The sequence below is a fragment of the Platalea leucorodia genome (genome assembly GCF_965183815.1).
Source record: "Platalea leucorodia genome assembly, chromosome: 5".
NCBI classification, from domain to species: domain Eukaryota; kingdom Metazoa; phylum Chordata; class Aves; order Pelecaniformes; family Threskiornithidae; genus Platalea; species Platalea leucorodia.
This window is the reverse complement of record NC_138827.1, coordinates 11,909,715-11,923,941: the sequence shown is the minus strand read 5'-3', so window position 1 is coordinate 11,923,941 and position 14,227 is coordinate 11,909,715. Positions and strand designations below refer to the sequence as shown.

At 45.1% G+C, this 14,227-nt stretch overlaps 1 protein-coding gene across 1 annotated transcript in view; it reads right to left on the bottom strand.

The window, feature by feature from the left end:
* Window positions 1–12,902, bottom strand: part of FAM20C (FAM20C golgi associated secretory pathway kinase) — a 59,962-nt gene extending 47,060 nt beyond the window's left edge. The window contains exons 1-3 of the mRNA XM_082311832.1: window positions 12,278–12,902; window positions 10,271–10,443; window positions 1,092–1,170 (exon numbers count right to left, since the gene is read on the bottom strand). Coding sequence (XP_082167958.1) covers window positions 1,092–1,170; window positions 10,271–10,443; window positions 12,278–12,786 — 761 coding nt within the window. The 5' untranslated portion in view covers window positions 12,787–12,902. The remainder of the gene's footprint in view (window positions 1–1,091; window positions 1,171–10,270; window positions 10,444–12,277) is intronic.
* Window positions 12,903–14,227: the final 1,325 nt, after the last annotated feature.

Below are 14,227 nucleotides of genomic sequence, written 5' to 3'. Positions count from 1 at the left end.
TGTGCGTTGAAGGAAAGCTGGACCAATTATTTGGCCCTTCTGGCAGTCAAATAAGATCATGTCAAATCGGTACTGGTCTGAGGTCAGTCTATAGCAAAATCTATAGTGAAACAGGGGATTTCTCAGTCTCCAGCCAGCAGCTTACCCCCTGAGCTGTGCTCCCCACTATAGCCGTAACACAATGCCAACACATATTCCAAACCACTCGTTCTCAGTTACTTTAGTCTTTTATGGACCATCCTAGAGGAAATTAACCGAACTTCCCTACGTGGGAACAAAAGAAGGAAATGAATTTATTATTCCAGTGGTACCCTTGACACAGAGTATTGAGTAGCTTCATTAAACATTTTGCAGCCCCGAGTGTCTTTACTAAACCCTCTACAATAAGCACAGAGTCATTTTCCTTATTACAACACAAACATACAGGTCAGGATTCAGAACTCATTTACATGTGCTTTGTATGTGAATAACTCCCCTTATCTCAATGGGATCTGGGCAGGTGCAAATCAAGGCTGCATCATCCTAGTCCTTTCCTTTCTCCCTAGATTCATTACCTTGCAGTACCACTCTCAGATAAACTCATTTACACAGAGTCAGCATAGCTACAGCCAAATGACTAATACAACCTTTTAATACAAACAGCAATAAATCAACGGATTAAATTATAATTTCTCAGACAAATACTATTTAGCTCTTCCCAAAGCTGTTCTGAACCATCTCTCTTGTCTGGCCGTATTCCAGACGAGCACTGACACTAGATAAAGCTCAGACCTGCAGAGTAAGTTTACATAAGAAAGAAATGCTGAAAATATCCTGTATTTATGATGGGAGATTTCACAGAGATCAGAGTGAATAACATTCCTGAGAAGACGGTAATGTATCTGAAGCCTCCTCAGTACCTTTTCCAAAGACTAGTCTAGCAGGGCAAGGTTTTAACAGCCCCTCCCTGAAGCTCTACATTCAGCAGCAAGCCTAGGGAACCAGACACATTAACTTTGAGAGATACTACAGCAAACTTTTAATGGCTTAGAAAATGGCAACAGGCTATTCCACCACAATTCCACTTTACAACACAGACTTTTTTTACTTACTTCATTGGTTTGAACAATGCTTGTCCATAGTTCTGGAACGTCATGATCAGCTTCAGCTGGGTGCCTCCTGATTTCATTGCTGTGGGAAAAAAACAAAACCGCTTTAAAATGCCACATGTGGATATACTTACATTCAGCTTCCTTGGAACAAAATAATATATCTTTTGCTCTGTATTAGATTCAGCACTGCGGTATCTAAGCACCAAGCAGGGTAATCCTAACTGGACAACAGATTATTCAGCAGGTGCAGAGTACAGGGGAGGGCTTTGAGCTGCCGACCAGGACTGAAAATGGATTATATTCCCTGACATGTCTTCGTCTTCTTCAATTGGCCACTATGGGCTCCATAAGCACCCTAACTGAACAGCATGTATAGGAACAAACCATTGGAGTCTTGTTTTCTCCATCTTCAATTGCTTTTGGAGTTCCTTTTAACAAGGGACGTGCATTGGGAAAAGAGATGGGGTGCTTTTGAAGACAACTACAGCTGGGATGTACACTCCAATGTGCAGCAGACATCTCCTTAATTAAAAGTATGAGCAGATACTATAGCAATCTCTGATTGCTGCGATTTTAATAATTGTTGCTGAGCAGTAGAGATATATAAATTCATCTCCTCTGTGCACAATGGATACGTATCCAAGCCCATCAATTAACTTCAAGGGATCCCAAAGTGGCTCGTACACAGAAGCAGAGCTGTGCAGAGCGGGTCGCTGGCTCTGCTGGGAGGGTAGGAGAGGGCACATGGAGGTGGCAGGGACTGCAGTCCACGCTGCACACTGAGGACCATCTTTGCTCAAACATTAAATGCGCTCACTTCCCAGTTGAGAGCCAATGGGAATTTAAGACTGACATTTATTCACACCAGTCTGAACAATTTGGACAATATCATGTTAACAGCCAGATTACAGTGTTTCTAAAGTCAGAGCAAATTTTTTTATATATAAGAATTCATAAAAATGCATTTTGCTTGATGATAAGGTTACTTAAGAAAGATAAATATATACTTTGGCAAACCAGTTGCTTTTTTACAATCATCTCAATCAAAACTGCTCTGAATAAATGAAGTGACCTATAGCCTGACTCCTTAATTCACTTCTGTGTTCGGAGAGGCAGGCCATGGCAGTCGTGTCTGTGTGGATGAGTCAGTCCTTTAAAAATGCTGCCTACAAATGATCAGATAATCAATCCCTTTCTTTACAGTTCTGACAAAACCTGTGTCAACTGGAGAACTACATAAATGCCGGGTTACCTTGCTCTGTAAATTTTGGCTTAGAGCTGCCCTTGTCCCACCTATATAGCTTGTACATTTTTTTTCTCTAACCAATGCCATTAGCTGCACATTCTTTTAATTACTCATCTCTGTGCCTTATTACTAATAGGTCATCAGCTCTCTTTCAGCACTTGTAATCTATATTTTTGCAACAAAATGCTATGTAAATCTGGTCAGTGTAATTATACTTCCCCTAGAATAAAATCCCTCCTGCCTTGCTGTTTTGCTGACCCCAGCTTTCTCTTGCATTTCCAGTTTATCCCAAAGGAACAAATAAATAATGAGAAATCAAAGGGCGTTAAATAACTTGCACTGAACAGGTAAAGCAGAAGCACATGGTCTTCACATAGTAAACTCCCTCTCTTGTGCAGAACAGGTCAGTTGATCTGCACCTGAGGGAAGAAGGAGTAGGAGTAGAACTTTTTATACCTACCCCAAAGCCTGAAGGCAATGAGAAGCAGCAATCCTCCAGCCAAAAATGTACACGTGCTGCCCTAGGACCACCACAGCCCAGCTACGCACTCTGGAAACACTCCTGGTTAGCCTGGACAGCAAACAGGCAGCTCGAGCTGCCCTTGCCTCCTGCCCGCAGGGACCCACAGCCATGCCCAGGATGAGCCCCCACCACCTTCCCTGCCCAGCTACTGCTGAAGGTGTGGGGTTTGCCCAGCTCTTTAAGGTATAACCTGTATTTGCACCCCTGTTCACATGGGTATCTCCATTTAGGTCAGTAATATCAGCCTCAGTACCAAAGGGCAGAATTGTCTCCCTTGTGTCAGATATAACTCTCCCCACCTCCACTGACCTCAACTTGGCTGCTTGCAGACTGCTCACAGCAACTGAAGACCAAATGTTTTTTCTCTAAAATTGATGTAATTTATGCTTCTTCATTCCATTCTGAGGAGCTCAAGGCTTAGAGATTGGCTCCCTCGTCTCCATGAGACATATATGTCCAAAATATAGCAAAGATCCTGTAAGCCCATCAGAGAAAAGGGAAAGATAGAGCCTATTTTGAGTTACAGCTGGGAAGCCAAGCATTTGGGAAATCACAGCAATGCAAAGAAGAAAAAAAGGATGTTGCAGCATGTCCTTTTCCAAGCACAAAGTTTCAGATACACCAAGAAGACTGGTTTCTCAGCAAACTGAAGACACTCAATAGATAATGATTTTGTTAGCAGCCGAACTCAGCAATGAGTGTGTCATCACCAAGCAGGGAAATGTATGACGAAGATTAACAATTCAGAATAATTCTTCCATGAGACACAAAGGCCTGGTTTCCTGTCAGAAGGAATGGAGCTGAAGTAAGACAAAAGCATCTCCCTCGTCTTTTTAGATCCATCTTCTTGTACTGCCTTAATTGGTTGCAATAGTAGCCTCAACCGAACACAAGTTTTGCTGGCATGCCGTTCCCCCACTGCTGCTAGAGGTAAAGTTTGGACCTCCTCAAAACAGAGGATAGCATTGGTGGGAACAGTGTCCCATCGTGCCTTATGGCAGCGCATGCTGGAAACCACATGCATCATGGACAACAACCCGTGCCAGTGCTCCGTGTTGGCTTCCCCCCACATCACCTGGACTGATGTGCAGATATTCCCACTTTGGCTGCTTGTTCAGTGCTGCAGATGTGCTGGCCAGGCTGGAGGTGATTCAAAGCCACCCTCCATGTCCAAACTAGTTAGAGTCTAACATTGTAACCCCTGCAGAGAGGGAAACACCTGAGCACTCAACAAAACACTTCATGCACCCCTAAACTAAGCAGACTTGGAGCAGTCCAGGGTGCCAGATCTTGGGGGTAGCAATGCCAGAAAAGAGCAGATCTCATTGGAGATGATTCACTCAGACCTTTAGGTCAGATTACTTCCCTTGTCCTAACTTAGCATTACATCTGCGTACTGGCTTCCCTCTCATTTTCTGAGATGTACTCCTTCAGGAACTCCTGCTCAGACCTCAGTTAAACATGTCCCTCTGGCCATTATGGCCAAACAGCAGGAGCCTCACCATCTTCCAGGAGCTTATCCTGAACAAACATTGTTTGCTTATCTGGAGATGCCCTTGTCCCTTCACCTACTGCCCACAGGAACATTTCTGAAGAATTTATAATACCCAGAAGCAGCATATACAATTTACCAAGAAACTGGAGGATGCTACACCATTGCAATTTGTCACATCTACGATCAGCAGGCTTAAGTATTTTTAAGAAGGCCTTGCAACATAAGGCTGTACTGACTCCAAGGGAACCCCTAGTCACTCTGAATTCACCTTTTTTTTTTTTTACAGTTTCTGAATACACTGTAACATCACAGGTCATGAACAGCTCTGTAGCAGGTTTATAAACCTGCTAGCTCCCAGCAGGTACCTCAAATCAAGTCTCATACAGCTCCTGGACATACTGGCACAGTGTTAAAAACAAATCACAATACAATCATTACTTTTTATCTTCAGAGAACTAAAAGCCCCTCTTCTCCCCCCAAAGCAGAAGAAAATGGAAAGCAGCATTAACCTTTCCTGTTAACCCAGTGCAAGGGCTTTCAGGTGTGATCAGAAATCTTCCTAACTTTAGGAGGCTTTGCAAAAAATTCCCTGAGATATCTTTTTATTTGAGCATCTGTGGGATTAGTCTTGTCCAAAGACTAGTGAAATTGGTGGGATTCCTTCCATTTTCTCTGATGGACTTTGGATCAAGCCTCCAAAAATCCCCGTTCCATTTACATCTATGAGCCTGTTGTCATGGCCACATGTCATGTCTGCTACTTCCCCACCTTGTCCCCTCACCAATACAAGAACTGAATTCCTCTCCTGATCCACAGACAGCATCCAATATAAAAGATGCACTACCTATCATCTCTCAATTATCTTTTTATAACTGTATGCTGCAGGGTTTCTGACTCTCTCTTCTAAAGCATCTGGTACTAACCCCTAGTAGAGACTCAATGTTGCCCAACAGGATTTGACCCAAAAGGATTTGGAATTTTAATTCATCTGGCTTTCCAGCTCCTGCATGATAGTCCTCATCCTACTGGCCTGTCTAGACCACGTGGTCTTCTGATGGAGAGCAAGAGTCCCAACAGGACCTCTGAACCTGGCTTTTGGTCAAAATCCAACAAACGTTTTAAAACGTATTTCATTACACAATGCTAATGCCTGAGAAGTGAGATCCAGTCAAAGCTGGGATGCAGTAACATCTGAAACAGAGGACATTCAGATCCATTTTGGATTCCTATTTATAGATTGAGCTTAAATCTAACATAAACATGTTGATTGGCTTTAACAAGTAATACACTGCCCCAGGCTAGAGACATGGCCCTGGACAAGCTGTAAAGAACATATTTCAAAACAAATTCAAGCCCTCATCATCTCTTAATTTGTTCTTGTTCAGCCAATTCTACTAACTTGTTTTTAAAGGCCTTCCTTGGTTTAGTCAAGAGAGTAAAAGACTTCTGGAGGGGAAGAGATCTGTGAAATCATTCAGAGGCTTTGTTGTGCATTTTAAGTCCCCTCCTTTCATCTGGAATTGTACATTAAATCAATCTGTTGACTCTTGGCAGATTCATTGTTTTCTTATACAGTAAATCAATGGTGCTACATTTCATTACGTTTTTTACACATTCTCAACAGCACTTTTTCCCTTCCTTTGGATGAGATTTTTATAACTTCCTTTAGCACCAGAATTTAGGTTCAATATTTAGCATCTTGTCTTTTTCTTTTTCTTTTTCCTGACTTGAAGCAGAGTCCACCTTAGTTAATTGCAGCATTTATTCACTGCGTGAGTAATCTTGCGTGCTTGCTTTCTAATTACTGCCTGTACAAACTGAAGGCATCGCAGGTTCAGAAATGAACTCAGTCAGGTAATGTTTCCAAACCTTTCCAACCAGAGAATTGAAAGAATCAAAAAATAAACCCCAACTAAACACAGGAATTACAAAAGCCTGTTCTGTTCACAGGCAATCCCACAGCACAGCTCCTCCGGACCGCAGTACAAGCAAGATCAAGACCACACTGCCTCTACAATGCACCATGCCATATTTGTTGTTAAACTGCTGACAGTGCTGCCACAATTATGCACAGACGTCTTGTAAATATGCAAGAAAATAGCTAACTACGGTTATTTATGCATGCAATAAACACTTACGAAAGGCAAAGGAAATGTGCAATTGCCTGTGCATGTGCTTCTTCTGAAAACTGGGTTTCAGCGATCAGTGGAAAAACAATTCTCTCTAGGCTCCTATTTATGGCAGGAGGAAATTTTCAGTAAATTAAATCAAATTAAGAGCTATCCCTTTATGCTGAACAAAATGAATAGGAAATATATATACTGATGCAGGGCACAGAATACCTCCTCAGCTTGAAAGCTCTGGGTAACCCTGTCCTTTTCAAGGCCAGCTCTAGGTGTCACTGTGGGAGCTGAATGTGATGCTCTTTCCCATCCATGGATTTGTTCCATTTAAACTTTAACATCAAGAAAATGTCACCTTGGTGCTCCCTGCTCTTGGGAATTGCTTCTGTTACCGTTTTCATTTTAAAATAACACTGCACATTACAGAGTCTTGTGAGCAGTTCTGATAGGTGGCGGGGGGATCAATCTGGTCACTGCTCTCCTCCATAAATAATGCAAGCTCAGCATAGAAATTACAATGTGGCTAAGAAAGTTGTTTAGCTGCAGTTTGGATCTAATTACTGTAGGTACCAAGAACCTGCACAGCAAATCACCTAATTCTATTAGAGCCAAAGGAAATCTGAATACTGGAAAGAAACTGGATAAAGCAGTATCCCATTTCATCTAATGCATGTAAGCTTGAATATTTAATTGTTCTGCTTGCAAAATAAGCCTGAAGATTGGGCATTATGAAGACTTCCATTTATTTTATACTTCTAACCTGGCATCTTTGCAGCTGCCTTGAAAAAAAGAAAACAAAAAGCAAAACAACAAAAATTGACCACAAGGGAAAAAAAACAGACAAATTAGAAAATATGCAGGAATATGCAAAAGAAAGCAACAGCCCTATAAATGTCCTTTGGTCAAATATATTACTCTTTATTAATCAGCTTACATGCTTTTGAATTCCTGCTGCTGCTCTACAGTAAAGCTGAAAACTGGCAGGTATTATTTTAAAACATATCAACACCCAAAGAATTTGCAATATAAAATAAGAGATGCTGCACCATGTAAATAAAATAAATTATATTAACAATATGCTCTTTCTTGCTTTGTAACCTGACTGAAAGCTCCTGAAACCCCACAGAGGCAAGTAGTGGATGCTACCAGCAAAATTCAGATCCTGGCATCTTTATATTGGCAAAAGTTCCCTTCCATTTCCATAGGCTTGATTTTAGACTGGGATTTATGTGTAGGAATCATTCTCTGTCAGTTCCCACAGTGACCGATACCAATACCAAATGTACCTCATCTTTTAGTTTATGGAAATTGTACTAAATCATTGATAGAAACCATGGCTCTATGTTTTTCTTAGGGGCACAAGAGGCCCTACCGTGCTCTGAAGAGCCTTGTTCAAACATTAACAGAGAGACAATCCCATAGGAAATTGCTAATAACAATCATAAATCTTCCTCTGTGGGCCTCTGGCCCTTTTCCCCTGTTGATCTGAAAGCTCTATCAAAACCATAATTAATGGAAACCTCATGACACATCTATATGACACATTAGGTGAAATCATGGCCCCAGGGAAGTAAATGGCAAAACTTCCACTTACGTCACCGGGGTCAGGATTTCATTCCTATTTTTTACGATAACCATTTTGCTGCTAGGTTAACTGAAGCATAGAGAGGTTAAGCAACATGCCCAGAAGCACAAGTGAAGATCGAGCTCAGCAGATCAAGTGAAGAGTGAGTACTAAACTATTATTTCTCATTCCTACCTCCCTTTTTCTCCCACCAGCTTCTATGTCCCTACATCAACCTTAACCATCCCACTGCTCTGCAGAAGTGACAGACTTCATGGCTCGAATGCTGCCGAGTTTGCTGCAAACACTGCTCTCCTCCTGCACAGACAAGACAGCTGAGCTCTAAAGTGTTGAAGAGGTAAATAGAGACTGATACACTTAGCAGCTATGTAGTACAAAACACCACTATGGCCAATGCATTTTGTGTAAATCTCAATAGATAAGTCAGGAGATGCTTTGGTTGAGCATCACCTCTGCACAGAGCTGGGGACTGCCTGGTCACTGCCTGGGGCACTGCTGCTCTCTGCGGGGGACAGGGAAGGGCACAGCCTGCATCTTTTCTTCCTCGATGGATGTGCTCAAAGAGCAACGTTAACACATGTGTTATAAAGTGCTGGCTCAATCCCCATTCGCCCGTGTCACTAATATTCCAGAAATCAGTTGGTATTGAGGGGAGAGGTCAGGAAAGGTGAGGGCTATGTCAAGGAGAAAATCACCCCGGCCAGGCCCATACAGTGCCCTCGTGACCCTCCAGTGCAGACCAGAGGAGCACGGGCAGAGTCTGCTGCTACCTGCCGTGTCACATCTGAGCTAGAGAAGGGAAAATACATGGCTTAATTGTCAACCTGAGCTCCTTAATGAATCACTCTGATCCAGAGTTTTGGGGACAGAAAACCCATCACGGATTAATAAACGAGCCTGTGTTTGCCATCTTTCATGAGCGAGGTGTCCACTGGCCCCTTGAATCCAACCTGTGGGATGGCACCTGGGTACTGCAAACTGCTTTATCCAAAATCCTGCCCCAGCAGAGCTCAGAGCAGAGCTGTGTGCTGAGTACAGCCACTGGGCAGCTCAATTCGTGGAGGCGAAGCTTTCCTGTGGCATCCTGCGTTTTACACCTACTCTATCCGGATCAGCTAAATCAGCCCACTCTTGATGACCAAGGATCTCCCTTATTCCTGCTCAGCAGCTGCTGTGATTCACACGATGGAAAATGTAAACCTTGGGGCTGCTCATGCTATTCTTGCACAGGCCATTTCCTGCTGAAGCCAGGGGAATTTTTGCCTTGCAGGGTTAAAGACCTGCTGACCTCATCCCGTGGTGCCAGCACACCATCAGCACTTTTACAGAGCTCCCGCTATTTCATCCCTCTGAAACGGACTTAGCAACTTTGTGGTCAGCACAAGTAACTTCATTTTCTGCACGGCCGACAGAAACCACTGGCTGTGCTGCAGCTCTCTACCTCTGGAAACCACGGGGTGTGCATTTGTTTAGTATCCCAGGGCTTTCATTTGGGGTTGTGTATTTTTTTTTTCCCTGAGCAGCTACGCAGCTAAATTCAAGGAGACACACGTTGTCATTAAACAGCCCTGGAGAAAAGCCCCAAACTGTGTCACCTTGTTTAACCAAAGCCAAAGGTTGACATGGGCGCATCCCCGTTGTTGATTTACAAGCAGAATAAACAGAGCTGAACTCTGCTCAGCGGGAGGCCGGCTCGCCTGGAGCTCCCTGTGCGATGCCCGGGGAAGCTGCAGCTCCGCCAGCCGCAGAGGCCCGCGGCGCCGGATGCTCCCGCAGCCATCGCTGCAGGTCAGCCGCCTCTCTCCATCTTCGGGAAGGCGAGTGCTGCCAGACACAGCCTTTTAAACAATAATCAGCTAATAATACAAATCTAGCTCGTGCAAGATGCTATCTGCTTTTTACCATCCTTTTTTTAATTATCATATTTATTTTAAATAACCGAATAGGGCACTTTCAGCCTGATTGTGATTAAAGATCTCTGAAATGAATGGGGTTTGCCTTGCTGGTAGACTTTTCAATTATTCAGGTAATACAGAACTGGAGATATCTCTTTATGTTTAACAGGGAAAATGAGCGCGGAAGTCAGGAAGCAATGTTGCAGGCACGCTGGAGAGAAGCCATGCAAAATATGAATTAATATTCAAACAGCAATGAGATCCTGAACAATGAGAAAATAATCATAAAAAATGATACATATCCAAACATACCAACACTGGTTATCTTTTGGGAGACCAGGTCTTGTAGTAAAGCCTCAATTGCAGGATTATGTCTGGAATACAACTCGTACCGATTAATGCCAATGTGGAATTTTAACCAGTTTGGGTAGGAGTCTATGGAGGTTTCTCCAGTTGGCAAAAATTCTTCATTATCTTCGTTTTGCCTACCACCAAAAAAAAAGAACAACACAACAAAAACCCAAAAATGAGGAGAAAGAAATAATGTTACAGTTTGTAACAGGCATCAAGAAACAGGGCTTCAAAATGTGACAACGTGGAAAGGCAAAGCACTACAGAGGTGGGAGAAGTCCCGGGGTTGTCCCTGCGCCGGCTGCACGCCAGGAGCCTGCTCCCACCTGGGGCCAAGGGGGAGATGGATTTTCACCACCACTCTTCATGCCTGATTTAAAGCCCACGGAAGTCAGAAGCAAAACTCAAGGTGACATCACTGAGCATTAGCAAAGGCCTTTATATAGCACAAATACAGAGCTGCAAGTTTTATATTGTGTTTAGGTTGTTATTATGTTGCACGCATCTTTTACAAGTTTGACCCAAACAACAGCATCATCCTGAACCTTTATTTAACAGGGCCCTGGGTCTGGAAACTGGGAGTGCAGCAGTAACCTGACCTGCTGTGCCAAATGCTCCCACTCTCTCTTCTTCTCTTTTTTAAATACAGAGAATGAGAAGAAACTGGATCACTCCAAAGTGGTTGCTAAAGAATAACCCTGGATGGCTTTGCCCTTCCCTAGCAGTAGAAAAGAATTGTTCAAATGAATTTTAACTCCTAAATTTCATGTTAGTTCTGTGAACTTTGGCTGCAGCCACTAAGGAAAATACGTACAACAGGCAGCTGCACTGTGGACATCAGTGATAACTTTCCTCTTCACCTACTGGATACACTATCACGTATCTTCAATCCAGAAGTCCTCTGTGTTTTTAGCCATCTCCAGATGTTCATACATTTGTGACTCTGTTTTTTTCTTTTTTCTTTCAGAGAAACCAGAACTTTTTAAGGTTATTTCACTTCACAGTCAGTTTTGATTATTAGATGGAAGGGGCCTGGACAATTCACATGCTCGTAGAGCGGAAATCAGAAATATTTATCCTCTCTTTCTCAAGGTTTAGATCATGCTGGCTGCTCTGCGGCTTGACAGAGCTTTTGCACGGTACAATGCAGCTGTTTAAACATTACAATGTCAGTGTGTTTGGAAGAGGGTGCTGTTGTATTAGACAAGCCTTTTGATTTTTCAGTCATTGAAATTTCTCAGCATTTCTTACAAGCCAACAGGGCATACGATTCACAGAGGCAACTAACTGCTTTGAAGGCAGAGGTGCTAGGATACTGGGAATTAATTGAGGATGAAGAATGTAGCACAGTTCAGATCCTGAAGGCAGAAATAACCTGCTAGGATGAATGCCTTTGTGATATTAGACCTTGCTTTTGAGAAAACTGAATACATTACTGCCCCGTCTCACTGCTTAGCCCCTACACCTCTGAGCAGGAGACGAGGAAGGTACTGGAGAGGGAGGCTCACTGTGCACTTGCCCTCTTTCTTACACTGTTTTTCCGGTAGCGTCTGCCTCTGGTTACAGCTGGAAGATGGGATATTGGGGCGCACGGAGCCTTTGGCCTCCGTACTCCAGCCTTCTCATGCTCCTGTGTTTATTCTGTGTTTCATGGTATTTTTTTTTGAAGGAACACAACCGGTCAAGCCTGTGTACGATTTCCCTTTCTCCTGGTGACACCGAATCGCTCTGTTTAACCCTCTGCCTACTCCAAACCAGCCATTACACCAATTCTCGTGAACGCCCGGGTAAAAACCTACACTATAAAGCGGAAGCCAGCGACCCGGGGAAGCGCCGTGCCACGTTTCCACACCGACCGCCCAGCACCCCGCCGGGCCTCCCCCCACCCCGGGGGCGCCCCTGCCCGGGGCAAACCGCACGCCTGGGGCCGGGCCGGGCCGGGCCCCCGTCCCCCCCCCCGGTACTCACCACTCGGGCTGCTCGGCCGCCCGGGGGTTGAACCTGATGTCGCTGTTGACATTGAAGAGGAGGTCGCCGTCGGCGAGCGGGGGCAGGGCGGCGCGGTAGAGCGGGTGCTGGAAGAGGGCGGCCAGCGGGGCGGCGGCGGCGGGAGGCGGCGGGCGCGGCGCCCCGGGGGCGATCAGCCGCCGCGTCCGCGCCGCCGCCGCCCCCCCGCCGCCCGCGCCGCCGCCGCCGCCGCCCGCCGCCCGCTCCGCCGCTTCCCGCGACTGCGAGGAGAGGTTGGAGCCCGGCTCGGCGCTGAAGTCCTGCAGGATCCGCAGCGTGTGCTTGCTGGGCCAGCGCGGGGCGGCGCGGGGCGGCGCGGCGGCGGGCGGCGGGCAGGAGCAGCCGGGGCGGCCCTCGGTCCCCCGGCGCTCCAGCCGCGGCAGCAGGTCGATCATGATGTGCATGGTGCAGGCGACGAGGAACACCATGAGGATCAGCACCCGGAACTTGCGGACCAGGAGCATTTTCATGGCCGGGGCGGCTAATAAATTACCGGGGGAGGGGGAGGGCGCGGAGGCGGCGGGGTCGGACGGGAGCGCTTTCGCGGAAAAAGCCCGGGCGGGCGTGGGTCTTCCAGCCCCCCCCCGGGGCTTTGGCTTTCTCCTTTCGGATCGGGAAGCGAGCGATCAAGTCAATAAAGTTATCTCCATAGGCGCCGAGAAATAAGCAGGCTAAAAACAATAGGTCCTCATTTCTCAGTATCATCAAGAACTTAGGAGGGGGAGGGAAAAAAAAAATAAAAGGAAAAAAAATTTAAAAAGGAGCACCGGCCCGAGCCTTTAAAATCAATAGGAAAACAATGCCAGCGGCATTGCAACGTATAAAGCCATCTGTTCACGATTTCTCTCTCTTTTTATTACAGGGATCACAACAAATAGGGAAAACTGGTTTTTGAAGAGAAACCGGCATCAGACACTAGCTCTGATTAAATGAAATTAAAAAACAAAAAAAAAGGAAAAGACAGGGAGGAGGAGGGGGGAAGAATAATATTAAGAAAACCTGTATGGAAAGGCGACAGAAGAAAAAAAATCATCCATAATATTTGGCTGTGCTGGAAACGCTGACTCCCTTCCTTTGAATTTGACCAGTGATGCAGCAGAAGCGCTCTCCCGCTCGCTCTCGCTCCCTCTCTTCTCTGAGACTGTTTAAGAACATTGGCTGGAAAATAATTTTCTTAGAGCGGTTCCAGTTTCTTCATCCATTGCGTCCAGTGCTTGGGAGAGATTAATATGTTCAACTGAGATCAAGTCTGGGTGGCTGCTGTATCCGAGCTGAGCTTTTGCTTTGGCTTGGGTTGGTTTTTTTTGGCTGCAAAACTGTCTGATGGCACAACTGCAACATAAAGGTTAAATATGGCACAGGAAAAAAAAGGGGGGGGGAGGAAGGATTAGAGGAAAGAAACCAATATAAATCAGTAGAGGTTCTTTTAGCAAAGAGGTCCCGTCTTTGATCTCTGCTGGGTCTTACAGATCTGCCTTTTAGAGAGAGAGAAAAAGGAAGAGAGAAGGGGGGAGAGAAGGGAAGAGGGGGGAGAGATCTTTGGCAGGTGCAGAGTGAAAACCTCTTTCAGCTACACTGAATTCTGGAGACTGGTTGGACTAGTAGCTCTGCAGCTCCAGCTTTCAGTGGGTGTGTTAAATATTATGAGCGAGCCATGATTCCTGCCTTCCTCACGTCATAGTTAGGAGATTGGCTAAATAAACGCTACAGTGATAGTAACAGGAAAACCTCAACCAAAAGCGGGTTTTTTTTTCCCGTCCTCTCCTCCCTCCTTCCCACCCCCCTTTTCATTCTACTGCAGCTCCAACTGGGGCAAGGAGAGGGCGTCTGTTCCACAAAGGTTTGCAAAATAAAAAAATAAAAAAATAAAAAAAAAAAAGTGGTAGTGGAGAGAGGAATCTGTGCTAATAG